This window comes from Somniosus microcephalus, unplaced genomic scaffold (genome assembly GCF_052327205.1).
Source record: "Somniosus microcephalus isolate GS21.2 unplaced genomic scaffold, FLI_Smic_1.0 unresolved_chr9, whole genome shotgun sequence".
In the NCBI taxonomy this organism is placed as follows: Eukaryota; Metazoa; Chordata; class Chondrichthyes; order Squaliformes; family Somniosidae; genus Somniosus; species Somniosus microcephalus.
The window spans coordinates 30,946,347-30,974,338 of record NW_028225187.1 but is presented as its reverse complement, the minus strand read 5'-3'; the positions used below and the strand labels follow the sequence as shown (position 1 = coordinate 30,974,338).

The following is a 27,992-nucleotide window of genomic DNA, read 5'->3' as shown; positions in this document are numbered from 1 at the left end:
CTTAAAATTGTATTTATTATTCAACGATTAAAACAGTTATTGTTGAAGCACGATAAAATACAAAAAGACGTTAATAAACATGCTGAATGGGCGTGTACATGGCAAGCGAATTTTAACATAGTTAGGTTGTGAATTTTGGTCCGAGGAATGAGGAAGCCACATTATTCTCGAAAAATTAGAATCTAAATGGGGTAGAGGAGCAAAGGGATCCAGGCGTACACATTCACAATCATTAAAATTAGAAAAACAAGTTGTTACCGAAGTATTGGAGTCCATTTCTAGAGGAAATGAATGGAAAAGGAGAGAAGCCGTGTTAAATTTGTATAGAAATGTTGTTGGACCACATTAGAGTATTGTGTCCTTTTGTGGTCTCCATCACAGAGGCGGTTCAATGAGGGTCCACTAGATTGATTCCCGGGATGAGAGGGTTGTCCGAAGAGGACATATTGAGTAGATTGCGACCATACTCACTGTATTTTAGAAGAATGAGAGATGATCGAGCATTCTGGGGGGATTTACAGGATAGACGTTGAGAGGCAGTTTCCCCTGGCTGGAGATTCTAAAACTCGGGGACATAGTCTGAGGTTATGGGGTCAGCCATGACGTGGAATTTCTTAACTCAGAGGGTTGTGAGTCTTTGTAATGCACTTCCCCAATTTGGCGTGTATGCAGAATCATTGAGTACATTCAAGGCTGAGATAAAATCGATTTTTGGATTCTAGTTCAAACCAGGGATATGGAAATCGGGCGGGCAAGTGGAGTTAAGGTCGAAGATCTGCCACGATCTTACTGAACGCCAGAGCAGCCTCGAGGGACCATATGGTCTACTCCTGCTCCTAATTCTTATGTTTTTATGTTATATGTTACAAAATGGATATGTTGATAGGATTAGATGAGGGAAGGTGAGAAGAGTCTCGTGTGGAACATAAACGCCAGCACAGGCCACTTTGGCAGAATGCCTGTTACTGTGCTTTAAATTCCGTGTAAATTTTAAAAATCCCATCATCCATGTAGCATTACAAAACGCTATGTCTTATGCATCTGGCACTAATATATGGTGAGGTAAAGTTCAGTCTGTACTGCCGGAACGTGGAAGGAAAGTTTGGCACAAGGGATGCCGGTAACGGAACGGCCTGCTTTTTGAAGGTTGAAAGAAAGCAAAATTCGATGGGCTTGGCAAGTAATGGGCCATCCTTCCCACCAGATATTCTACCCTGCGCTCTGCCAATGCAATGCTAAACTCCCAATTGATGAAGATTAAACAGTAACCACTTACTCTATACACAGTTTTTTTGTGGCATTCATATAGATTGGAATAATTTGAATATTGGGCGAGAGTGGCAAATGGACGATATCAATCAAGGCTCCCATTATACAGCATGCCCGGTTTTACTTTACATTGAAGTTAATGGAAAAGGAAATATGTCATGGTGGTCAGTTCGATAACATTCATTTTACAACATGACTTAAGATAAAATTGACCCTAGAAATTGCTACAGGATTTCTCCCATCATCTTCGGGCATTTGCATAATTTCTCCAGGGGATCCACTGATCTCCCTCTGCAGTTTTGGAAGAATGCAGGATCACTGGCGGAAAAAGAGAGCAAGAGCCCCAACGCATCCATTAACTAATTGCATTAGAACATGGCTAGCCTGGGTGTACGTTCCGGTGCAATATTCTTACACACTCTATAGACTTGCACGTAGCACCACCAAAGCCACACGTAGGTTCCCTGTGCAAAATATCAGCTGCAAAGCTTGCGACATGATGTCCCTCGAGATATAAAGTCCTGTCAGAGTAAAACATATGTATAAATTGAATGGCTGGCGGGCAGGAACGCTGTGCCTAGAAGGCCTTGCACAAGGAACAATGGCTTAACCTGCCTTCAGATTAAAGTCCCTGAGAGCAGGTAGTTTGCACAGAGCACAAGTTGATTGACGTTGCCTCCATTCTGTTTTCTTGTTGTATCCATGCTTCTTAATCCTGCTTCACTCTTATTTCCGTGGAAGGTTTTCGTAGACACAGCCTTCTTCCATTGGACCTCCTTCCAAACTAGCTTCAGTGTTTGTGCGGTTAACTGTGGCGTACGTGACACAATAGTCGCTGGGACCAATCTTGTTATCCTGCAATTAAAGAATATGGGGCTGAAATTGTCTCAGGTGATGGTGCACAGCTGGCGAGAGAGAATCAGTGGTGATTTCAGTGGAAGGGAAGTCGGGAGAGATGGATAATGGATGGCCAATTCAATATTGCCCGATTTACAGTATGGTCAAAACTACTGACAATTAACTGGCTGAGCTCACACAATTTCACTTATAATTCCTCTATTAATTTACTTTTATAGTTAAAAATCAAAATAAAATGGTTGGATTGAAACGAGCAATGAATAAACCACCGACTAAATTTAAACAAGCGATGATAATTTTTTATTCATTGACGGGATGTGGGCGTCGCTGGCAAGGCCAGCATTTATTGCCCATTCCTAATTGCCCTTGAGAAGATGGTGGCGAGCCGCCTTCTTGAAACGCTGCAGTCTGTGTCGTGAAGGTGCTCCCACAGTGCTGGTAGGGAGGGAGTTCCAGGAGTTTGACACTGCAGTGATGAAGGAACGGCAATATACTTCCAAGTCAGGATGGTGTGTGACTTGGAGGGGGAGGTGTTCCCATAGGGTTAATGCCTTTTCTTGCAGTTTGGTAAAATTGATTGGCTTGCTCCGCCATTTTAGGGGCAGTTAAGGGTCAACCTCATTGCTAGTGAGTCTGGAGTCACATACAGGGTAGACCAGGTAAGGACAGCCAATTTCCTTCCTTGAGGATATTAGTTGGGTTTTACAACAACCAGAGTGTGTCATGGTCACCATTACTGTTATGAGCTATTTATTCCAGATGTATTTAATTAACTGAGTTTACTTTCCCCAGCTGCCAGTGCTGGGATTTGAACTGATGTCTTCGGACCATTAGTCGAGACCTCTGGATTATTGATCCAGTTATGTAACCACGAAGCTACTGCACCCATATTTGCAATGATCTTTCGGTGGAACAAAACTACAATGTTCTTTATTATTCTGTAAACAACTGGCAACTGAATTTTAAAATAATGGTCTGGATTTAAATTACTAATCAGGGGCTACTTTAGTGGTGTGGAGCCAGTTTAGCAGTGACCTTTGCAGACAGAATGATTTAGATTTCAGAAATTGGGCCCAGGCTAAAAACTGGCGTCGATTGGAACCGCCGGATTCTATTTTTAATTCAAATCATTGCAAATTAAAAATGTGTGTTTTCCATTCTGTGTGAAAGATCGTCATCGCCCTCTTTAAGCCCAAGTCGCAAGCAGCATATCTGTCCCAATGATAGAGAATAATAGACATCGGGGTTAAAATTGCTTTTGGGCAGTGTGGGACCATAACGGGTGGACAGCGAATGTGCTGCTCCTTTCACAATCCAAACGAATATCTTTTCGATAAGGGAGTGTGTTTCAATCGGGCCATTGCTAAAACTGATCGTTTACTTTGCGAACGTTAGTTAGAAATCTACTCGCATTGGTCGCGATATTTCTCACCAGCATCTTTCCCCTCTAAAGATAACTTACCTGTTTCCTTCCTGAGGCGCCATCATCATTATCTGTAAATAAAGCAGATGCATTATAAAGGCAACAATCTGGGGAAGTTGATGAATAGAATTAGATGAATCCAGCCTAATCCGGGGTCATTTTAATATCACCCACCCTGGCAGTAAACTGACGGGATCGGGACAATTTCGGGGTGGGTGTACACCCAATGGACTTTACTCTCCCTTGTAGTAGGAGAGTAAAATTGGGTGCGATTGACAACAGGCATTTCACCAGATCCAGTCCCTTTTCGACCAGGCTGAGTTAGGTTAAAATTACACCTGCTAATAACATCTACGTGATATTTCATAAGAAACATAAATAGGAGCAAGAGTAGGCCATTCGGCCCCTCGAACCTGCACCACCATTCAATACGATCATGGTTGATCTGATCTTGGCCTCATCGCCACTTTCCCATCTGCTTCTCAAAACTCTTAACTCCCCTGTAGCTCAAATATATGTCTATCTCCGCCTTGAATACAATCAATGACTCCGCCACCACAGCTCACTGGGGTAGACAATTCCAAAGATTCACAACCTCTGAGAGAAGAAATTCCTCCTCATCTTCGTTTTAAAAGGGCGCTCCCATATCCTGTAACTTTGTCCCCTACTTCTAGATTCCCCCACGAGGGGAAACATCCTCCCTGAATCTACCCTGTCAAGCACCCTCAGAATCTTATATGTTTCAATAATACCAACTCTCATTCTTCTAAACTCCAATGCGTAAATGCCCAACCTGCTGAACATTTCTTCTTTAGACAACCCCTTCATCTCAGGAATGAACCTAGTGAACCTTCTCTGAACTGCCTCCAATGCAAGTGTATCCCACCTGAAATAAGGGGACCAGAACTACACGCAATACTCCAGTTGTAGCAAGACTTCCCTACTATTATGCTCCACCCCCTGCCAATAAATGCCAGCATTCCATTTGCATTCCTAATTACTTGCTGTACCTGCATGCTAACCTTTTGTGTATCAAGTACGAGGACACTGTGTACGGCAGCATTAGGTAGTCTCTCCCCATTTAAATAATAATTTGTTTCATTCGATTTCTTACCAAAGTGGATAATCTCATATTTTCCCACATTATACTGCATGTGCCGAATTTCTGCCCGCTCACTTAACATATCGATACCCCTTTGCAAACTAATTGTGTCCTCCTTACAACTTGTTTCTCATCTACCTTTGTATCATCAGCAAATTTGGCCAGGTCATTAATATAGATTGTAAATAGTTGAGGCCCCAGCACTGATCCCTGTGGCATTCCACCAGTTACAGTTTGCCAACCGGAAAATGACCCATTTATCCCGACTCTTTGTTTTCTGTTGGATAGCCAATCCACTATCCATGCTAAAATATTACTCCCAACCCCATGAGCTCTTATCTTGTGCAGTAACCTTTTATGTGGCACCTTAGCGAATGTCTTCTGCAAATTCAAATACACTACATCAACTGGTTCCCCTTTATCCACCCTGCTCGTTACATCCTCAAAGAACTCTAGTAAATTTGTCAAGCACAATTTACCTTCCATAAAACCATGTTGACTCTGATAGAAAATCATGATTTTCTATATGTCCTGCTATTCATTCCTTAATAATAGATTCCATCATTTTCCCAATGACAGATGTAAGGCTAACTGGCCAATAGATTCCTGCTTTTTGCCTCTTTCCTTTCTTCAATAGGAGCGTTAAATTTGCGAATTTCCAAGCCGCTGGGAGCTCTCCAGAATCCAGGGAATTTTGGTTGATTACAACCAATGCATCGATTATCTTTGCAGCCACTTCATTTAAGACCCTTGAATGTACGCCTTCCTGAGAATGTGATCACTCCTTCTAGACCCACCAGCCGGGGGAAACATCCTCCCTGCATCCAGTCTGTCTAGCCCTGTCAGAATTTTATACGTTTAAATGAGATACACTCACATTCTTTTAAACTCTCGTGAATAAAGTTTAGTCAGCCCAATCTCTCCTGAGACGACAGTCCTGCCATCCCAGGAATCAGTCTGGCGAACCCTCGCTGCACTCCCTCTATCGTAAGTATATCCTTTCTTAGGTGAGGAGAACAAAACTGCACACCGTACTCCCAAGGTCTCATCAAGGCCCTGTATAAATGTACATCCTTGCTCCTGTACTCAACTCCTCTTGCAATGCAGGCCAAAATTCAATTTCCCTTCCTTACTGCACCTGCATGTTTGCTTTCAGTGACTGGTGTACATGGACGCCCAAGTCCATCTGTACATCAACATTTCCCAATCTATCAACATTTAAATAATATTCTGCCTTTCTGTTTTTCGTACTGAAATGGATAACTTCAGATTTATCCACGTTATACTGTAGCTGCCATGTATTTGCCCACTCAATGAACTTGTCTAAATTAGCTTGAAGCCTATTAGCATCCTCCTCACAACTCACAATCCCACCTAGATTCGTGATGTTAGCAAACTTGGAAATATTACATTTGGGACCCTCACCCAAATTTTAGATATATATTGTGAATATAGCCCCTTGATTATCAATTATCATTGGGATGCTTTTTGTTTCTTCCACCGTGAAGACCAATACAAAATATTTGTTCAATGTCTCTGCCATTTCCCTGTTTCCCATTATTAATTCCCCAGTCCCAACATCTAAGGGACCAAGTTTTACTTTAGCTATTATCTTCCATTAATATACCTGTAGAAGCTCTTAGTCTCTGTTTTTTTATATTTTTTGCTAGTTTACTTTCATAATCTATCTTCTACCTCTTTTAATTTTTTAGTCATCCTTTGCTGATTTTCAAAAATTTCCCAATCCTCTCACCTACTACGAATCTTTGCAACATTTTATGCATTTTCTTTCAATTTGATACCACGCTTAAATTCCTCAGTTAGCCCGGGATGGTCATCCTTCTCGTGGAGTCATTCTTTCACACTGCAATAAATCTTTGCTGAGAGTTATGAAAAATCTCGTTAAATTTCTGTCGCTGCCTATCTACCGTCTTACACTTTAATCTATTTTCCCAGTCTACTTTAGCCCACTCTTTCTTCATACCTTTGGAATTGAATTTATTTAAGTTTCAGACCCAAGTTTCTCACCCTCAATCTGAATTAGAAATTCATCATGCTATGATCGTTCTTCACAAGAGGATCCTTTACCAGGAGATCATTAATTAATCCTGCCCCATTACATATTACCAGATTTAAAATAGCCATCACCCTGGTTGATTCCACAACGTATTGTTCTAAGAAACCATCCCGAATACATTCTATGAACTCGTCCTCAAGGTTAACCTTGTCAATTAGATTTGTTCAATCTATATGAATATTAAAATCACCCATGATTATCGCAGTACCTTACTTACAAGCCCCTATTATTTCTTGATTTATACACTGTCATACAGTGTAGCTACAGTTAGGAGGGCTATAGACTGCTCCCGCTAATGATTTAATTCCCTTACTATTTCTTATCTCCGTTAAAATTAATTCTACATTTTGATATTCTGAGCCAATATCATTTCTCACCACTGCACTGATCACATCCTTTATTAAAAGAGTTACCCAACTCCTTTTGCTTTCTGCCTATTCTTCCAAAATGTCAAATACCCTTAAATATTCAGTTCCCAGCCTTGGTCACCTTGCAACCCCGTCTCTGTAATGGCTATCAGATCATGCCCATTTATTTCGATTTGTGCCCGCAACTCATCTATCCTGTTATGAATGCTGCGTGCATTCAGTTAAAGAGCATTTATTTATTTTTATACCATTTTTAACTACTCTGAAACTATTTGCAGGTGCACGTTTATGTCTGTATGCTCTGTCTCCTCCTGTTAATCTCTGGTTATCATTACCCCTATCACTACCTTGCACTATTACCTCCTCCTTTCTGTTTGACTTTCTAAATTCCCCTTCAACTGAACCCTCCCCCCCCCACTATTTAGTTTACAGTCCATGTGCCTCATTCCCACTATATCAAGCAGAGGAATATCCCAACATTATCTAGAACTGTAATTATCATCTCGCTTAGCAACAGCTGCGAACAATTGACAGAAATTACCACAGCCTCGTGACTTTATGATCGTGACCTCCGAATACACTAAATGGGCAGCAGTTCCGGTATCATCTGAACAGAAACAAAAAGAGAAAACAAGACAATAAGGACGCTTCATTAAGATGGATTAATATATAGATGATAGAGAGGTGATAGATATATATAGAGATATAGGGAGGAAGACATTGAGTGATAGATAGAAAGATACATAGATATTTGGAAGATAGATATAAAGATAGATTGACACATAGATAGAAAGATATTGATGGGTACATGGATACCTATTTAGAGAGCTAGACTGACTGATTGCTTGGTATAAATTAATTGACAGCGATAATGAATTGAGAATATCGTATCAGTATCCATAACATGAATATAGTGCATGTGATTAGAGCATGTCATTCCCATCAGTTATATAACCATTAATTGCACAGCATTGATTTAAATTTCCAAGAATGGATTATGTTTGCCAAATGTACACGTTATTTGCCTTCAACTGTATCGATCGAGTTATATTAAAGATTTGTTATCATCATTGCATTTTATGGTGACATTAAGAGTCCGGCCAATTACGATGTTCCACACAATAGTTAACTAAAAACCAGAACAGGGGAGTTTCTGTGCAGGTTCTAAGGATACTACTCCCGAGAGATGGAACTTACAAAGTGTCTATAGTGATTTTGTCATTTACAAATACTGTAATTGTGGTGCCAGTCCTATAATGCATCAATCGATTCAGACCCTTCCCAGATTACTTCTCACAGTCTGAAGACAGTCGCTACCCTCACAGTAGTTATGAAGCCCTATGAGATATACAAATCCCTCCAGCCAAGTAACAAGGCGAATCCGTACCTTCCATAGATTTCCTGTCTTGGACTACACTGTAGATTATCTGATTGGAAATAGAAGCTGTAGAGAGAAAAAATGGAAACTGTCAATGACAGTTAATTAAGGAAGCCTTTAGATACCAGACACAACCTACAATTCATGATTGGAAATTTACTGCTGTGTTTACTGGTATTAAAATTAATCAACTAATTATCCTGATCAATACAAGCTGATCCATCGGCCCGTGAGCAAATTCATGAAGTGTTTTGGTCCCAAGCCATAGGGCTGGGCTGAGTCGCTTGCTTGTAAACAGGGTGATGGTGAGAAGCACATTCTCTCATTCTCTCCATTCCAGGCACCCAGATATCGGGCTGAGGACCAGTTCCAACATCCTTTGCTTGGAAAGTTGATTTGTAATGGTGGGGAGGAGACAGTTCCCCAAATCAATTTAGTACTCAAGATATTGTTCCTTATGTCTGATTATCAGGTTCCGAGATAAAACCTTTGGACTAGCACCCAGATGGCCACCTATCAATCCCGGCCGATTGAGAACCACTACCATCAGAAAAAAGAAAAATGAGGTGTAGAGGAAATAATGAATTCAAAATTAAAAGGGAATAGGGGTAGATTTTTGTTTTGGCGTAGGAACAGTTAGCGTCACCTGCAAAGAGCGCAGACTGCTCAGTCTGCTGGAGCAGCAGGCACATCCTTTACGGAACCCACCAGCTTTTCTTTCCACTAACATGGTTCAATAGAACCGTGTCAAGCGCCCCAAACTATTTCCCTGCGTATGCTCGACCCATGCGATGCTTAATGCCCAGACAATAAGATGGAAATCTAACATGAGAGAATGCTGAATGCTTGCAGATGAAAAACTCCAATGTCCATGGGTGATTTCCACCATGTCCTGTCACAACGTCATTGGAATATTGCCGCAAGTCATGCAGAAATGGTCGTTTCCCTGAATTATTACCGATATTCCACCGGAGATATGATGGGTTAGCGGCAGAACCAATGTTACCATGAACAATCTACCATATTTTTCACATGTGTCAGTTCACGCTTACCAGTATTTCGGCCTGATCCCACAACTGCACACTCGAAATTGGTCGCAGATGTTTCTTCACTCGGGGTTAGAGATCTATTTTCAGTTGCCACCCTGTGCACGAAAATGTTCTCAGATATTAAGGATTCATGCATCAACAACGCAAAGTTCACTTTTAACGAAATGTTACCGAATCATAGAAACATTCAGAAGTAGATATACAGAACGTAGAACGCCTTGAAGGAGCAATCGTCCTTAGTCCCATATCCCTGGCTTTTGTCCGCAGCCCTAAAAAGGTCCTCATAGTCAACGATCCGTCCAACTCACTGCTAAAGTTATTGATGGAAGTCGCTTCCACCAAATTTTCAGGTAGAGCATTCTACATCCCGACAACTCCCTGATTGAAAAATATTTCTCCACATCTCCCCTCAAGATCTTTATACAATGATGTTAAATCTTTGACCTCTAGTTATTGACCAAGAGGGAATATTGTTTCTCTATCTGCACTAACAAAACTTCTCATCCCCTTGAAAATCTCTAATGGCTCACCTTCTCTGTTCCACGTCCTAATTAGCCAACCACTGCTCGTAAATAAAGTCCCTGATCCCTTGTAATATCCTGTAAGCATCCTCTGTATCCTTTCTTTGCCTCTTACTATGTTTCCTGAAGTGTGGTTTTATTTGTATTTTGAATGTGGGCGTCGCTGGCAAGGCCAGCATTTATTTCCCGTCCCTAATTGCCCTTGAGAAGGTGGTGGTGAGCCGCCGCCTTGAACCGCTGCAGTCCGTGTGGTGAAGGTACTCCCACAGTGCTGTTAGGGAGGGAGTTCCAGGATTTTGACCCAGCGGCGATGAAGGATCGGCGATATACTTCTACGTCAGAATTGTGTGTGTCTTGGAGGGCAACTTGGAGGTGGTGGTGTTCCCATGCCCCTGCTGCCCTTGTCCTTCTAGTTGGAAGAGTTTGCGTGTTTTAGAGCTGCTGCCGAAGAAGCCTTGATGAGTTGTTACCCTGAATTGTCCAGCTGAGCCCTAAACACTGATTCATAAAGTTCTAGCATGTTCTCTTTGCTTTTACATTCTAAGTCGCTATTTAAAAAAAAATAAGTGATCCATATGCTTCTTTAACCAACTTATCCACTTGCCTTGTCATATTTAAGGATTTGTGTATATGCACACCAAATTATTTCGGCTCATCTACACTTTTCAAAATCGTGGCTATTGTTGTATATTGTCTTTCCAGATTAGTTCTCCAAAATTACATCACTTCACAGTTCCGGGTTGAACTCCAGCTGCCATGCTTCTGCCCATTTAACCATTCCTGTCTATGTCACCCTGAAGACTACAAGGATCCTCATCACAATCTACTACCTGGCCAAGTTACGTATCATCTGCAGATTTACACTGTTGCTCCCTACACCTTTGTCTAGGTCAGTCATTAAAATTGCGAAGAGTACTGGACCCCAAAATGACTGTTGGGGAACACCACTGCAAAACCACCTCCCCGTCTGAGAAATATCCATCCACCACCACTCTCTGCTTCCTGTCACCGAGCCCATTTCTCTTAATCCCATGGGTTTACATCTTTTTTAACAAGTCTCGGATGACTGCCTTCCGCAAGTCAATATATACAACATCTACAACACCATCTTGATCAAAAGTCTGTTACCTCATCAAATATTCAATCAAATTAGTCACACATGATTTCCTTTAACAAATCCATGTTGCATCTCCTTGATTAAACAATGTCTTTCCAAATAAATGTTTATTTTTTCCCTAATAATTGTTTCCAATACCTATGTTAGGCTGACTGACCTGTTGATAAACTAAAAAGCAAGAACAAAAAAAATAGAATATTTAGCCATTAAACACTCCAACCGTCTCCATCGGAGCTATATCAGAGACTATGGGGTGTAATTCCATTTGTACGCGGAGGCATAACTGGCTGTAGTGCAACTAGCGACCGTCTACGTCCAGTCCAATATTCAGTTCCAATTGGGGGCGTATAATTTGCACCCATGCCAAAGAGGAATTTCAGCTTTCAGTAAAATCATGGATATAGTTACAACGGACTAATAGAAAGATTTTGCAGACTTACCCCTGCGGCTGTGAAACACTTGAGGAATTCTCTGGATAAAATAGGAAGAGACATATTTCAGCAAGTTGTGCAATAACTATGGCACGTTTACTGCCTAGAGATGGTTTGGGTTTCCTTAAATAATCTTCAGACAGTAAGCATATTCATTGCTAATAATTAAAAACTGTTACACACGTGCATTTATTATATCAATAATTAAATAAAACAGAGCACGAATGCACAAAGAACTTACGGAAAACTTTAAGATATCACCAATCATTACAAATCATCTAGCAGATTTCACATTCTCTTCCGAACCACGTGCCTGTTATTATTCTCCCCCTCGCACAGATTTATACCTGTAAGCTGAGTTCATCAACCGAACCCATCCATGTAAATAACTCTTTGCACTCCCGCCCAAAATGTGCGTCTCCCTCTCAAATCATTCTGCTACATTTCGAATGATGCAACTCAATATGGAGGGTAATGAATCCCATCCCGTGGCTGTCGAGCCAATCACCTGCCCGTAAGACACTGCTCACCTTGTTTCTTCTTCCGAAGTTTGAAGAAAACCAGTGCAATCAGGGCAGCGATCAGAAAAACTGGAATAACTGTTGCTGTGATCGCGGTTGTTTGACTTTGTGCTGGAATCAAACAAACTTGTTCCATGAATCACATCAAACCGTTCCAAGCAGTACAAATTCAACCTCGCACCATAGGAAGAATTACAATTGTTTTTAAAATCTGCACTGAATGGATTCCATTTCTACCCAGCTCAGCCCCGTCATTCTGAAACACTGATTCCTGGATTTGTCAGCTCTAGACTCGATTATTACAATGCCTTACTTTCTGGGCTCCTAATGCCGCCGTCCACAAAATACAACTAAACCAGACGTCCCTGTCCCACACCAAAACCTACTCGCCATTTTTCCCATCTAGCTTCATGTACTCGAAGGAAACAACTTTAAACACCAGGTCCTCGTGTTCCTTATCATTTAAAAAAATCTCCTCCAATTTTATCTCCATCCATACAGCCCTCAGTCAATTGATTTGTGGCCTATTGGGAGTACACGATTCCTTTGTCAGACAATTAGTGAGTGAAAGTGCTTTGGCTCTACTCTCCTAAACCACATCTACTACAGCCTGCTTCAAACATCCTCACAGGAACCATATTTGCAGCTAGGTTTTTGCTCACCCCTCCCAATATTCCCCTCACTGTCGCTTTATGATCATGGCTCTGCTTTGTATCCTTATCGATTTCAACTTCAAATGCGCCCGTGGGAAATATTGCTAGTTTATTTCAGAACGAGTTTCACCTAGTTAAGTTCAATTACTTAATCAGAAACTATTCTTATAAATTTTCACCTGAGGTGCGATGTGTCATTTCTGAATATAAAGCATGCAAATGCAATATACTGTTTACTTTGCCGAAAGAAAAGTAATTCATAAAATCAGATCAAACACAATGTTCTGTTACCTTGTATCGTGACGTTGATATAATTGCTGGTTGTGTTATATATTCCTTCATAGGTCGCTACACAGTGATACCGACCTCCGTGGCCTATCTGGAATGAATTGATAATGAGCTCACTCCCGTCCGTGTTTAATTGGTAAGATTCGCTGTTGTTTCCTAACTGTTGGTTGTTCAGGTACCAGAGGAAAAGTGGTGCAGTGCCTCTCTTCACCAGGCACTGGAGAACGAGACGGTCCCCCGCTGAAATCTCAGTTTTGTCGTTAATGGAAGTGAGAGAAGCACCAGCTACAGGAAAGCAAATAATTTTGAAGATGTAGAGAACTAATTCTGCAAGTGACAATTCAAAATTGAAATTATTTTGAGTACTAACATAGATTAAATCAGATATGTAAATCAGACTAGTGCAAGAATTGCTGATCAGCTGCAAATGCATTGGTGAAAATATTTAGTTCAGATTTGCCCTTGTGCTGTACCATCAGTGATATCGAATATTAGTTCTAACTAAAGTTACTGCACATAATTCCAAATAGTAGGTTTTCATCCAAAATTGAACGTTTTCAACAGGATTGTATATCAAACCGGGAATATAGCAAGTGGACGATAATATTTTGGTGCTATCAAACAAGATGATTATTTCTGGTAGGTTCGTTTATGCACTGAAACACTCATGTGCAGCGTTCGTTTGTCACCGGCCTCAATGAGGTGGTGACAATGAGCCAACAGTACAACTTGCACTGATTTTAAAAGGAACAACTCGGGGTATTTTGAATTTTTACAAGATGGTGTAAATGCAGGATGTGGAATTATCCGCTCATCATACACCACACTTGGTTGCCCTTCGCACTGCTATTCAAAGGCAGGTGCCATGCACTGTTCCAGTACCATAAACAATACTCAAACCTAAATGCAATGGTAACTAACTCCACCGCTCCACCTGACAAATCATTCTATGTTCCAGCACTCGTCTATGTAAAGAAGGTTCTTCTAAGCGCTACCCTCCTGCTTTAATGATAATTATACATTACTGATCCCTCCTTCCTGTCTTTGTAATCAGAGAATATCTGTCCATAATCGCCCTATCTCGCAATTGGCATGTAAACAACACTAATGAAATAACCCTTAGCCATGGCTAACCCGGTAGTGTTAGTCCCAGTACCTCAAGTCTACCCTGCTGCAAACCATTTTACTTCCCTGGTGATCTGTTGAATCAGCGCTGCCCGTTTTCTATGATTTTCAGGTTCTCTTTAAAAGTGATAATCAATTATCTTAAATTTTACTCACGCCTGACTGAAACGGAAACCTCATTACTCAGTTTCTTCACCTCACTGTTCAAAGTAGTTGCTTCACACCGGTAAATCCCCGAATCGTCCAGCCTAGATGTCTCCTTGATGTAATAGTTGTGTTCTGCTGCTGAATTGAGAGGTTGTCCATCTTTGTAGAATACGAATCTCAAAGAAGAATTGGATCGAAATATTTCAACGAAGCAGGCGAGTTTTAACTGTTGGCCCTCCAATAATTGAGCGTCACACTCAGCCATCAACGTAGGGTTGGAGAAGGCCTCTATAAAATAGAATGAAATAGGGATTTGACAGGTTCTTCGTCTATCACAGACTTAACAATTTCCGTGTTTGTGCAGCAGAACAATGAATGGAAGGCAAATCCTGTGGGTCCTCTGAGATTATTCCAAAAAATCCCAATGCTCCCCTATTCCAGAATTTGATCCCTGCTCTCAGCCCAGGCGATGCTTTGCGCCCAGGCGTTAGATAGTGACGTCTCCTTCATCATTGTTGCAGCAGCTGCAAATTTTGGGACGTTATTGTTAAAAGCTCAGTTCTTGACACTACAATTCTTCTGAAATCCACTGCTGACACAGGATCGATAACTGTCACATTGTGTTCAGATTGCCTGCTCCATTGAAAATGCAAAGTTAGAGTTATGATTGGCTGGATCTAACTGAATGGAAAAGAAATCCCGAGGAATTCAGAGGCACAGACTTTAGTGACTTCAAGCGTTTTTCCTCCCCATTTACTGAAATGGAAGGAGGTGAAAATTCAAGTTTGGTTTGGGTGCAACACCCGTGGTAGCAGATTGGTCATCCCTTTATAAACACAGGCCAATTTCTATTCCATTGTCTGCTGATCCGCTTCTGTGCTCTCAACTTTAAATTTCACCCAAGCGTTTTCAACTATAAAAGATTTCCGGGACTAGTAAGAAATGAGGCATTGTCTGATTTATCTCCCAGCTATTCCTGACCGGTTACTGCCCTGTGCTGATTCAGCCAGACAGAAACAGAGGAGGTAACTTCACCTCATGACTGTGGGGTATAATGCGCGGCATCGTATCCTGTGCCAACTGTAGACCATGCACGATTTCCCTATCCATTAAAATGTTGGGAGGCAAAAACTGGCGGGATATATAATTGGAGGCAAATCAAATACCGCCCATTCCACATTCTTACAGGAAGCTAATATTACCCACTGGGAGTGGGCACTGGTCATCAAACTTTGCGGTTTTTCGCAAATGTATGGATTGTATAAGTGCCACGTGGCGATATGATTTAAACAGATTGCACTCAAAATTGATTTATTACGTGTTAAACCTGTGGGTAGATCTTAATACAGGATTTTTTCATCCCAGTTTGGCATAAAAATAAAACAAAAAGGTGACTCAACCGTGGCTAACAAGGGAAATTAGGGATAGCATAAGATCAAATGAGAGGACATCTAAATTGGCCAGAAAAAGCAGCAAACATGAGGATTGGGTGCAGTTTAGGATTCAGCAAAGGAGACAAAGCGATTAATTAAGTGGGGGAAATAAAATATGAGGGTAAGCTTGCAGGGAACGTATACACTCATTGTAAAAGCGTCATAAGATATGTGAAGAGAAAAAGATTGGTGAAGTCAAGCGTAGGTCCCATGCCGTCAGAATCAGGGGAATTTACAATGGGGAAAAAAGAAATGGCAGACCAATTAAATACATACTTTGGTACTGTCTTCACAAAGGAGGACACAACTAACATCCCAGAGATGTCGGGGAACATAGGGTCTAATGAGAGGGAGACATTGAATGAAATCACTATTTGTAGGGAAATGGTGTTAGGCAAATTGATGGCATTGAAAGCTCATAAAGCCCCAGGGCCTGATAATCTACACCCTAGGGCACTTAAGGAAATGGCCCTAGAAATAGTAGATGCATTGCTGGTCATCTTCCAAAATTCGATAGAAGCTGGAACAATGCCCATGGATTGGAGAGTAGCTAATGTAACCCCACTATTTAAAAAAGGTAGTAGAGATAAAAAGGGGAATTAAAGATCGGTAAGCCTGACATCGGAAGTGGGGAAAATGCTAAACTCCATGATGAATAATGTAACAGCAGAGCACTTGGAAAACAGTGACCAGATCGGACAAAGTCAACATGGCTTTACAAAAGGTGAATCATGCTTGACGAATCTACTGGAATTTTTTGAGGATATAACTGGCAGAACAGATAAGGGAAAACCAGTGAATGTGGCACATTTGGACTTGCAGAAGGGTTTCAATAAGGTCCCGCATAAGAGATTACCGTGCAAATTTAAAGCACATGGGATTGGGACTTGGATAGAGAACTGGTTGGCAGACAGGAAGCAAAGAGTTGTAATAAACCCGTCTTTTTCTGAGTGGCAAGCATTGACTAGTGGGGTACCGCAGTGATCAGCGCTAGAAGCCCAGATAGTCACAATATATATTAATGATCTAGACGAGGGAACTAGGTGTAATATCTCCAAGTTTGCAGATGGCACAAAGCTGGGTGTGTGTGTGTGCTGTAAGCAGGATGCTGAGGAACTCCAGGTTGATTTGGACGGGCTGGGTGATTGGACAGATGCATGGCAGATGCATTAGAATGTGGATCAATGCGAGGTTATCCACTTTGGTGGCAAAAACAGGAAGGCAGATTATTACCTGAACGGCAATAGATTGGGAAAAGGGACGTGCAATGAGTCCTGGGTGTTCTTGTGCACCAGTCGCTGAAGGTAAGCATGCAGGTGCAGCAGGTGGTTAAGGAGGCAATTGGTATGTTGGCCTTCATAGCGAAAGGATTCGAGCACAGGAGCAAGGATGTCTTCCTGCAGTTGTACAGGGCCTTGGCGAAACCACACCTTAAGTATTGTGTGCAGTTTTGGTCGCATTATCTGAGGAAGGATGTTTTTGCCATGGAGGGAGTGCAGCGAAGAGTCACCAGACTGATACCAGGGATGGCAGGAATGACGTATGATGAGAGATTGGATCGATTAGGCTTATATTCCCTAGAGTTTAGAGGAATGAGAGGGGATCTCATTGAAACTTATAAAATTCTAACAGAACTAGACAGACTAGATGCAGGAAGGATGTTCCCAATGGCGGGGGAGTCCAGAACCAGGGGTCACAGTCTAAGGATAAGGGGTAAGCCATTTCAGACTGAGATGAGGAGGAATTTCTTCACAGAGAGTGGTGAACCTATGGAATTCTCTACCACAGAAGGCAGTTGAGGCCAATTAATTAAATATATTCAAGAAGGAGTTAGATATATTTCTTAAGGTGGAAGGGATCAAGGGATATGGGGAGAAAGCAGGGACAGGGTACTGAATTTAGATGATCAGCCATGGTCTCATTAAATCATGGAACAGGCTCAAGGGGCCGAATGGCCTACTGCTGCTCCTAGCTTCAGTGTTTCTATGTTTCTTTACCAGAATGGATTCCTCTGGTACGTTGATTTAAATAAATCACATGAAGAAATGTTTAAATGAAAGATGAACAATAATTACAGCTGGTTGTCCTTACCTTTTATCACAATGGAAACCTCATTGCTCTTCTTTTTCACACCACGGTATAAAACATTTGCTTCACACAGGTAAGTCCCCGAGTCTTTCAAAGAAGCTGCCTCAGTGAGATTAAAGTTGTTGTATGCATTCAAGCTCAGAGCTTTGCCATTTTTGTAAAACGAGTATTGCAGCCCAATACTGGACACCATTGTTTCAACAAAACAGATCAATTTTAACTGGTCTCCCTCAAATATTTCAACTGCAGGCTCAGTCCTCAGTTTAGGTTTGGCGAAGAGTTCTGTGAAAACAGAATCTGGATTGACAGATAACGGATCCTATCACTGAGTTAAACACCTAGCAGTGATTGATAATAAGAGCAAGGCAATACCAAGAATCGCCACGAGGGGCGGCTATACTTCATGGTAACCAGCAGCTGTACTGTGGAAAACTGGAGCGGGCGGGTGTTATGGACTTCCTCTCGATTATTTGATTGCGGAGAACTTAATCTACTTAATATATTCTGCTGAAACAGGAATTCCATGCTGGGCAAGAATTATCTTTCAGCAGGAAACCTCCCATAGATCTTTTCTCTTTCAGCCATGCTCTGTTGCATCTCACCGTATACTATGACCACGGTGAACTCCACAAATGTTCACAGCTACACCGCTCTGTCCCCAGCCAGCCCCCCGCTCAGCTGTCAGCATCTGAAATTACAAAGACTCCGGATTGTCATGGCCAGGGTGATGGATCAGTGATGATATAACACACCCGCTGCGATGACATGGGCATCCAAGGGAATCTGCTCCCATAGTTTATTAGGAGTCTGTGACGATGCTTACGCCAGACACGTAAGTGATGCTAGCAAAAGAGAGTGGAGAGGAGCAGACTGCTTATTCTATCCTACCACAAAGTCCGTCAGCGGACTCACCACTGAAGTTCCAGGGGCTCACGAGGACCTGCTGGTACTTTTTGTCAACTCCTCATCGTGGTTGTTAAGGACAGAGGCAGCATCATATTTCGGTTTCCTGGGAGCAAACTCCCCGTCAGCCTCTAGATGTGACATGGTGGTAATGGGGGTAGCCGCCAAATTCACCTCTGAGGTGGGGTGGGAGGAGAAAGAAAGCTGCTGGTGCTGGCACGGGAGGAGACCCGCCCTGGGTTATATATCGGCTAAAGTAGCACGTTGTTAGATAAACATCTTATGAACTAACGCGAACACATTTTTCCGGAATCACAGAATTATGTATAATTTTGTACAGATTTAGAACTTCTCGGACCTTAAAGATGAATATATTTTAAAGAGGGATATCACCAATTGAATTATTGCATACATACCATAAACTTGAACATGAACACTTCGAGAAATCTTATCGTCAATAGTACAATGGTACGATCCGCTTTCTTTTGATCTATTCATTCTAATGCTATGCAGAGCTTTCCAATTATTCAACTTCATTGAGTGGATTATTCTATTGCCTTTGTAAAAACCGACATCTTTCCACAAATAATAGTTTCTGTACCGACAATTCAGAATCAGAACATCTCCTTCCAAACCCGAAGGTGGGTCGACATGGAAGGCCACATCGCCATCTAATAGCGGGAGCAGAATTTCGTGGTTTAGTTCAACAAATGCTTAAATCAAACTGAGAACTGCTTCTACAACAGCCCGAATACATTGGACACGTTATATAATCCCAATCCCAACTCCAATCAAGTTTGGGCCCAATACAGAACAGAAAGGAAGCAGTGGACAGTTGGTGATGAATTAACTGATGGTTCTAATTGCGGTTTATTGATATTGCCCTCCTCGTGCAGCACTTCCCCACCATTTGGCCCAGCTCTTCCTAGGTTGGAACACTGAAAATGATCTATGTTGGTAGAGCGGGTAAGCAATGCCTAATCAGATAAGGGAATCGAAAATCCGGCGCAAAGGATCAGTTATAGCATACTGAACCCGCCATATATGCTATCCATTGATTTCAATAGAAGGAAATTCCGCCAGATTCTTTGAGGAGCATTCCACCCACCCCACCAGAGTCGGTAAGGAGGGCATCCAGCTCATTTTGCATTCTGAGACGCCCAGCGGGCACAGGGTGCCAGAGGTGCGTTGTGAACATAATGGAAAAAGTGCGCCAAATCTTCCAGGCCTCAGCTATAAGCCTGACTCAGCTACAATCTCCCATTCATTAGCAGCAAATCCGTTTAAGTTGGGATGGCCTTACGTTGCTTTGCATACGGCAGTCACAGGCGCACATCATTTGGCCCTGGAGCACTGCCACTAGCCTGAAATGGGACGTTCAGGTTGCGGCTGAAAATTAGCAGTTCAAAGTCCCCCAGGACCTACGATCGGCAGGCGGGAGTTTCGGTGATTGTATTTAAGTCAAAAAGCTGTATAATATATTCTCTATTTAGGATGCCCTTGGATCCTCAAAAAGACTTTTGTTGGCAGATTATTCTGACGAAAGCTCCACCACCAGTGTTTATCAGGTGGCCCCTCTATTGTGGTCCGCCATAGCTAAATGGATAGGAAAATTTAGTGGAAGACCGGAACAGCTCCTCCTGACGCAAAGAACATTGTACACATTATTTACAGCAGATAGCCCAATAAGTCCATGCAGGTGCTTATTTTCCACACGTGTTTCTTCCCAGCCTTCATCATCTACCCCATCAACATATACTTTTATTCCTTTCTCCCTCATGTGTTTATCTAGCTTCACCTTAAATGCAATTCCCTCAACTACTCCCTGTGGGAGCGAGTTCCACATTCTAACGACACTGTTATTACTAACCCATATGCAGCCCTAGTGATATGAGCACGGGGATGCACATGAAATCGCCCAGCAGCGTGAGAGCACGGAAATGAAACGCAAATGACCTCCAACGACATTTCCCGATAGTTCTCAGGAGATGGAGGCCTCCCCTCCTATGGATTCATGGGGCCCTTAGAGTTAACGGAGTGTGTTATTTTGCCACATGCGAACCAGAGACTTGCCTACAGTGCCCAGCTTGTAATGTTTTCCCAGTACTTGCCAATATTTACCAATTTCAACAGAAATTGTCTAGCCAAAGAATATTCTTCGAATCGTTTTCCATCTTTCAGCAAATTAACAAGCAGCACGTTTCGGAGGAAAACAACAAAGCCAGTGACCAACCTGCTATGGTGATGTTTACTTCCAGTGAGACCCACTTCCTGTAGCCTATTCTGCGTTCACACCGGTAAGATGCCTCATCTGCAATTTTTGCATTAGCTATGATGTACTGAGATTGAGAAGTTCCATGTATTATCTCTTCTTTCTGATACCACAGGAAGTATCCTTTCCCTTTCTGGTCAGACACCAAACAATTCAGGATAATTCTTTCACCTGTCAGCGCGGCCCTTGGATTTACTTCAAGAGTTAAAAACATATCAGAAGCTGAAAATATGTAAGAAATATTAAGTAAGCACAAACTGGAATATGTTAAACTACAGGTATGACATCCTATATTTATTTCCTTTAAAGAGCAGCTATAGTAATCACTTCAGTAACGAACACCACATCTATAATGCAAAAAGCCCCAGCGACAAGTGTGGCATTAGAAAGTCACGTGTCCCTTATTAAGTTCAGCTGACACCCCCTTATGTGGTCCTTCAAATGTCAATCAAATAACTTTTACTTCGAAATCCGATTCTACCAATCAGCAACAAACTCGGCCCTCTCTCAAGGAACGACTGGTATTTGTTCATCAGGTGTGGTGAGGCTAGAGGAGCTGGGATTGTTTAGAACAGAGCTGGTTGAAGGGATTTGAGGAAAAAGTGACCTCAGCTTTGTGGACTCGCCACACGCTTCATCCCAGTGACCATTTGGCAATTTTGTTCAAGTATGTAACATGTTTGATATACTGTCTTACGATTTACTGAGAGACCTCTTTAAAAACTTAACTTTTCGGGACAAAGGCTGAGCTGACTGTGGGTCAAAGTTCACCGACCGATGGTGGCCACTTCCAGCGGTTTGACTCAGCAGTCAATAACTAACAATAGGTGTGGCTCACTTGCTGCCCAAACGCTTCTGCGATAGTGAGGCGTTGGTTTGAACCCCACTCCAGAGACTCCCGGTGTCATTATTGAAGGAAACGGAGCCTTTTTGATGAGATATTATACCGAGGCCCTGTATCGCCTATTAGGTGGGCGTTAAAGTTCCCACAAAAATAATTGGAAGCTCAATCACTCAACCAATAGAATTGAAAAGATGACCTGGTCATTATTACACTGCTGTTTGTGGGAGCTTTGCTCTGCCCGAATTAGCTGTCACTTATCTCACATTACATCAGTGACTATATTGAAAAGTACTTAATTGCCTGTGAAGTGCAATCGGAGGTCGTGCAAGATGCCATATAAATGTAGATTTTTCTATTTTCTATGATTTTAAGTGTCAAAGTTCACCTACCGATGGTGACCACTTCCAGAGGTTCACTCCTCTCCCATTTGTTTGACAACAGGGCACAGTGATAAGAGCCTCCACTGCTACTGTCCGCAAGCGATTCATAAAACTCACTGTGAGTTTTATTTAAATGTACTTTATTTTTAAACCAATGAGTGGAAGTAACTTTGCCACTGTATCGACAATGCAGCTTAAATTCCTCTCCTTCCTTTACCACACCACTGCTGGGGTAACTAACCAGCACTTCCGGCCCAGGAGCTGCAGAAAGACAATAAATGGAATTTATGATTAGAAATATTGAAATTTCTAATCTATGCACTATCTACTGTAGTCAATACAGTGGGTATTTCTACTCAGTGTCCCAACCGGGAGCTACCTAACGGCTGTCTATTGATCGAAATTTCTATTTAAGAGGTGACATTAACTTGGTGAAATCGGGTGGTAACCGTCTCGAACTGGGGTCGGTAGTCTTACCATTGCTTTAACGCAGACACTCAGCACCCTACCATTTTCAGTAGGACCAAAGATTGGGCGGCACAATCGCCTCCCATTGTCACCGGTAGGCGTTTCAACTATAACAATTAACATAACATTTAAAAGTGTCTCCTTATTTACTGTACCAAAACCTTTCATGATTTTGAACAGCTCGATCAAATCACACCTTAAACTTCGGTGCTCAAAGGAGAACAGCCCTCGTTTCTCCATGCAACTGAAATCCCGTGTCCCTGGTACAATATTAGTAAATTTCCTCTGCAATTTCCAGCAATATATTGTATCTGCCTACGTCGGCCGTCTGTCTTTCTCTTTCTGAAGTCTCTTTCTATCTTTCGCAATGCTTGCTACATTTCCGAGCTTCATGATTCTGCAAGGTTTGTAGTTGTGCACATGTATACCCAAATCCAGGTGATATATAATTATCAGACAGAACAGTGAACCCAATAAAGACATCTGCGAGACACCACTGAACATTCACTTCATAACTAGTCTCTGCATTTAGTCTCAGCCCATTTCTTATCCACACTGCCACTTCCCCTTATTCACATGGGTTTCAAATTTGCTCACAGGTCTGTTATGTGGAAGTTCATTAAGCACTCATTTCATCAGCACTTGCTGTTACTTCATCAAAGAGCTCTCTATTTATCCATCCATTTATTACTCAATTATGATTGCTCTCTTCCAATCCTCAGGTGACTGAGCTGGCAGTTACCCAGACCAATTTATAAATCATTTTGTCTTTAATATATTGTGGTAAACATTAAGCTTGGTGCTGAGGCTTAAATCTGGGGTTCTGATTGGACGACCATTGGAGAAACCGCCCACTTTACATTTCCACTCAATCAATGAAAATGATGTTCGAGCATGTCTCATAGGTGGCGAGTCCAGAAGGTCAGTTTTTCGCTCGGGCGAACAGCTGACAATTACTCCATTGCTGGATTGCTGCTGCCCTGTAGATATAAATTGGAAGCGTTCATTCCACAAACTGGATTATCAAAAATGGACATTATTGTCATCATACCTTGTGTTGTCGCCTGATGAATAATTTGCACTGCAAGAGAGAAGACAATGTAAAATATGTTTCATGAACTGAGAGCATCTTCAAATTTGACCTCAGCTGCTAAGAGGAAATAACTGGGGGGTGAAATTCGACTTCGGCAGGGACATAAAACATGCAGCACCACATTTACCACCAGTCTATGCGTGCCGAACTATGACAATTGACCCTCTCATGAACAAAGATAAGATTTATTTTGATGATCCTAATTGTCTGAGGACTACATGGAAAAGTTGCTGCCAGATGAAAGGAAACTGACAAAGATTTTAATGAGTCCTTGTTCTGAGAGCCACTGAGTGTGTTTGTTCTGTCATGGAGAAGGAAACATTTCGAATAAAATTAGTGATAGGCCATTTAAAATGGAAATCAGGAAGCACCTTCTCACAAAATTCAACTCACTCCGCTAAGAATGATGTGGAATCTGGGTGTAAATTGGAACTTTCAATACGGAGATCAAGATAGATTTTAGTTATAAAAAGAAAGACTTGCATTTTTAGAGCGTCTTTCACAAACTCAGGACTTCCCAAAGCGCTTTGCAGCCAATGAAATACTTTTGAAGTGTAGTCACTGTAGGAACCGTAGATGTCAATTTTCACAGTGATGATAATAATGAGCAGATAATCTGTTTTTTTATCTTAATTGAAGGATAAATATTGCCCAGGGCACCGGGGATAATCTCCCCGACGGGGCCTCGCTTTAAAGTATCATCCAAAAGACGGCAGCTCCGACAGTGCAGCACTCCTACAGCACTGCACTGGAATTTGATCCCAGATTTTTGTGCTCAAGTGTCTGGATTGCGACTTGAATCCAGAAAACTTCTGACTCAGAGGCGAGTTTGCTACACACTGAGCCACGGCTGCCTCTAGTTGAGTGAGGGTAACAATATGTGCTGAGCAAAGGGGCGTCATTGGAGTTGATGTACAGATCAAACATGGTATAATTGAATGACAGAGCAGCCTCGAAGAGCTGAATGGGCTACTCCTGTTCTTATGTTGCTATCTTCATTTAAATCGTCTTTATCCTAATCAGCATCACAAGTTTTGACTGGGTTGCTACTGCTCGTCGTGAAGAAGGTGCATGATCAAGCAGCTGGCTGCAGAAAGATTTTGTCGGGCCTCAGACCAGAGGAATCACATTACTAAGGCAATGCCTGTTGCTGCAAACTTTGCAAAAATAATTGCAAAAGGGTCAAAGATCAATGCAGATGTCTCTGAATGTCACTGCTCAACATGTAGAACCTGGGCCTTTTGTCCAGCTAGGATACAATGGGGTGAGTGTTACAAGTATTCAATTTGGCCAATTATTTTAACAAGGTTTATGTGCTGAGCAACATATAAAACATGGGGGCGATTATAAGCTCAAGAACAAACAAATTAAGCATTACTAATCATCATTTAAGATTTACCGCATTAAGCTGTGGAACTAGCTGTGGCTAACATGGTCCCACAACTAACGCCATGTTATTAAATTAGATGAGGTTATGGTGAAAGAGTCGGTGGTACATTAAAGATGCAGACACTGTTTGTTCCTGTTTTCTGTTCTTGTGGTCCAGTGGCTAACAAGACAACAGAGCGCTGACGTCACAACCTCACAACAAGGCAGTCTCAATGGCATTTGACCATAAGGAGTCACTTCTGTCTAAATTCCAGTAAATTGCATCAGACATTAATAGTAAAGATCCACAATTATAAATTTCGCTGCCAAAATCATTGAAGCCGTCAGTTTAGCTCAAGTTAAATCAAAGTAAATGTTATTTCTTCAGCTTTGTTAACTCCAGTTTAGGCAGCAGATATTAAACGAGCCTGAAATTAAAAATGGTTCCCGGTTAACACATTGCTGTATGTTGTTCTCCCTTTCACCAGTAATTTAAAAAATATAATCATAGTGTTTGTGCATAGTTGAGTTGAAAAAAAGACTGTAATCTCTCTCTGTCTCGCTCTGTCCCTATCTGTGTGTCTCTCGCTCTGCCCCCTCTCCCCCTCTCGGTCTCTCTCAAGGATCTTTAGCCCACCGCCTCCCTGCATGTTTGCCTTCTGTTTGTCTGTCTCTCACTCTGTCTGTCTCTCCTTCGCCGACTCACTCTCTCTCTGTAAAACTTTCCCGGTCTTCATCCCTTTGCCCGTAGATCTCTCGGTCTCACTCTCTCTCTGAATTAACTTATGTCAGTGTCACTGTCTGCATGTCACTCTCTGTTGCTCTCTCTCTGTCTATTTGACGCTTATTCTCTCTCATTGCCTATCTGTTTCACTGCATGTTGTTGCATTGTACCTGTGTCTCTAACTCTGTGTCTGTACCTCCTTCTCTCTCCCTCATGTCCTCTCTCTGCTTCTTTTTTGTGTCTCTCCCTCAGTCATCTGTGTCTATGACTTGAGGTATCCCTTTCACTGTCTCTCTCGTGTGCTAATCTTCCTCTTTCACTCTGACTCATTGACTCCATCTCAATCTCTCTCTCTCTTGCTCTCTCTCCCTTTGACTCTATCTGTGTCTCGGTCTCTCTCTGCATTTTTAGTTATCTGCTTGTGTGTGTGTGTTTGTGTTTGTGTGAAAGTCTCTCCCTCTCTATCTCTCTATAAATCTATCTTTATACCAGTCTCTCTATAGCAGATGTTTAACAAGAAGCCAGTCTGGGCCACAGAAAATCATGAAGCAATGCTTTAGACCAAGTTTAACAGCTAGCCACAGAGACCAAGCACTGCAAAGCTCACCGCATTTATTAATAGCATTTAGTAAGAGTGAAACAACTGGGACAACGCTGACACTTGATATGAAGTGCATAACACTGTTAATTCCTACTTATAAGCAAAACTACAAGAATTAGAAATTTGAAAGCAGTTTCTGCAGGTGAGGCTAGATAATTGGTAAAGCAAAAATATTATGCTGTTTAGAAGCAACCTGTTATAGTAAAGTGGATCTCTTTAGATGAGCAGAAAGATCCTGTTACCCTGCATAATCAAACGTAGCATTGTTGCACTAAATTCAGCTTAAAACTGAAACCTACAAATGATATTTCAACACATTTTAAATAAATGTCTTACTTTCAGAAACTGTCAATATCAATTTAGAGCGTCGCTGCCTTTTAGACAATGAGCCTTATTAATCTGATTGTGGGTCCGGGGTGAGTGATGCAGATTTTCAAAGGCACTGGTAATATTTGAGATTCACTTACAGAAGATCAGAAGGCAACAGATGTGTTTCATTTCGAAAGCGGGTGATGCGAGCAGAAGCTCCCCTCCCTCTGTGAAGTCGCTCGCTTCGGATCAGCTGTTTTCAGTTCTTTTTATCTGTAAAGTGAAATCAAAAATCATACAGCGCCGAAGGAGGTCATTCGGCCCTGATGCCTGTGCCGGTTCTTCGAAAGAACTTGCTAATTGGTCCCACTCCCCTGCCCTTTCCCTAAAGCATTGCATTATTCCACTTTGCAGATAGTCGCTCGCCTTTAAGAGAGCCATGTGAAATATTAAAAACCCATGGATCATTGTTTTCTTTGTTTCAATGCCGCCTCTATTTATTCAGATTTGGGTGAACATTTCAACTGAGCGCCTGAACAGATTGATTCCGTCAAACACAGAACAATCTATTCCCAAGCGCATTGTTCCGCTTCCCAGTCCTGCTCCCGACAATTGTACCCGCTGACACTGTTCTACTTCTTCAGTACCAAACGCCCACACGCGCAGATCCCGAGTCTGTACTTACGGGGAATGAGGAGACAGCGGCTGGAGCGAGTTCCCCGGGAGCACTCTGCAGCTGTGGAGCTCACTGCCCATGCACCAGGCGACTGCGCACTGAGATCACTGTCACTTCTGACCACAGTGGATAAAAGGGGAACTTAAACCGCGATGACGAGTCCACGCTAACGCTGAAAAGTGAACTGAGCTCAAGCAGTTTTAAAATAAATTCTTATCAGAAGCGAACATTTGGAATACAGGCCGGAGACATCTCTGGAATCTGTTTAAAACATGATTTATTCTAACCGCAGCTTGTACCGTTAACACAGAGACTGGCCTGGTCAGTGGTCCCAGGCGGAAGGCTTGTTTTTCTCACGGTCTTACGGAAGCGGTCACCCCAGCTGGCTTGGCACAACGGTAGAGGGGGAACCGAGGTGATGGGCTGGTACCAGTGGGAACTGTGACCACTGAAAGTGTTTCACTCTGGCACCATTAACCATTAAAGTCCCGAGAGTTTAACCCGGT

At 42.1% G+C, this 27,992-nt stretch overlaps 1 protein-coding gene across 3 annotated transcripts; it reads right to left on the bottom strand.

Annotated features, from left to right (window-relative positions):
- Window position 1: 1 nt before the first annotated feature.
- LOC147085009 (platelet endothelial cell adhesion molecule-like) lies at window positions 2-27,596 on the bottom strand. 3 transcript variants are annotated; one of them, XM_085979707.1, is made up of 16 exons: window positions 27,496-27,595; window positions 26,969-27,083; window positions 23,767-23,796; window positions 22,257-22,508; window positions 20,985-21,245; window positions 19,168-19,422; window positions 17,852-18,130; window positions 14,337-14,615; window positions 13,059-13,340; window positions 12,124-12,225; window positions 11,603-11,633; window positions 9,528-9,619; window positions 8,485-8,541; window positions 7,639-7,704; window positions 3,590-3,621; window positions 2-2,124 (listed from the first exon to the last, which is right to left on the bottom strand). In XM_085979707.1, exons 2-16 carry the CDS (start codon window positions 26,997-26,999, stop codon window positions 1,996-1,998), a joined length of 2,178 nt encoding a protein of 725 aa, XP_085835833.1. In that variant the 5' UTR covers window positions 27,000-27,083; window positions 27,496-27,595; the 3' UTR covers window positions 2-1,995. The 3 variants fall into 3 exon arrangements, with proteins under 3 accessions (XP_085835833.1, XP_085835835.1, XP_085835834.1); XM_085979709.1 differs by lacking the exon at window positions 12,124-12,225 and having other exon boundaries at window positions 27,496-27,596; XM_085979708.1 differs by lacking the exon at window positions 23,767-23,796.
- Between the last annotated feature and the right edge of the window lie 396 nt (window positions 27,597-27,992).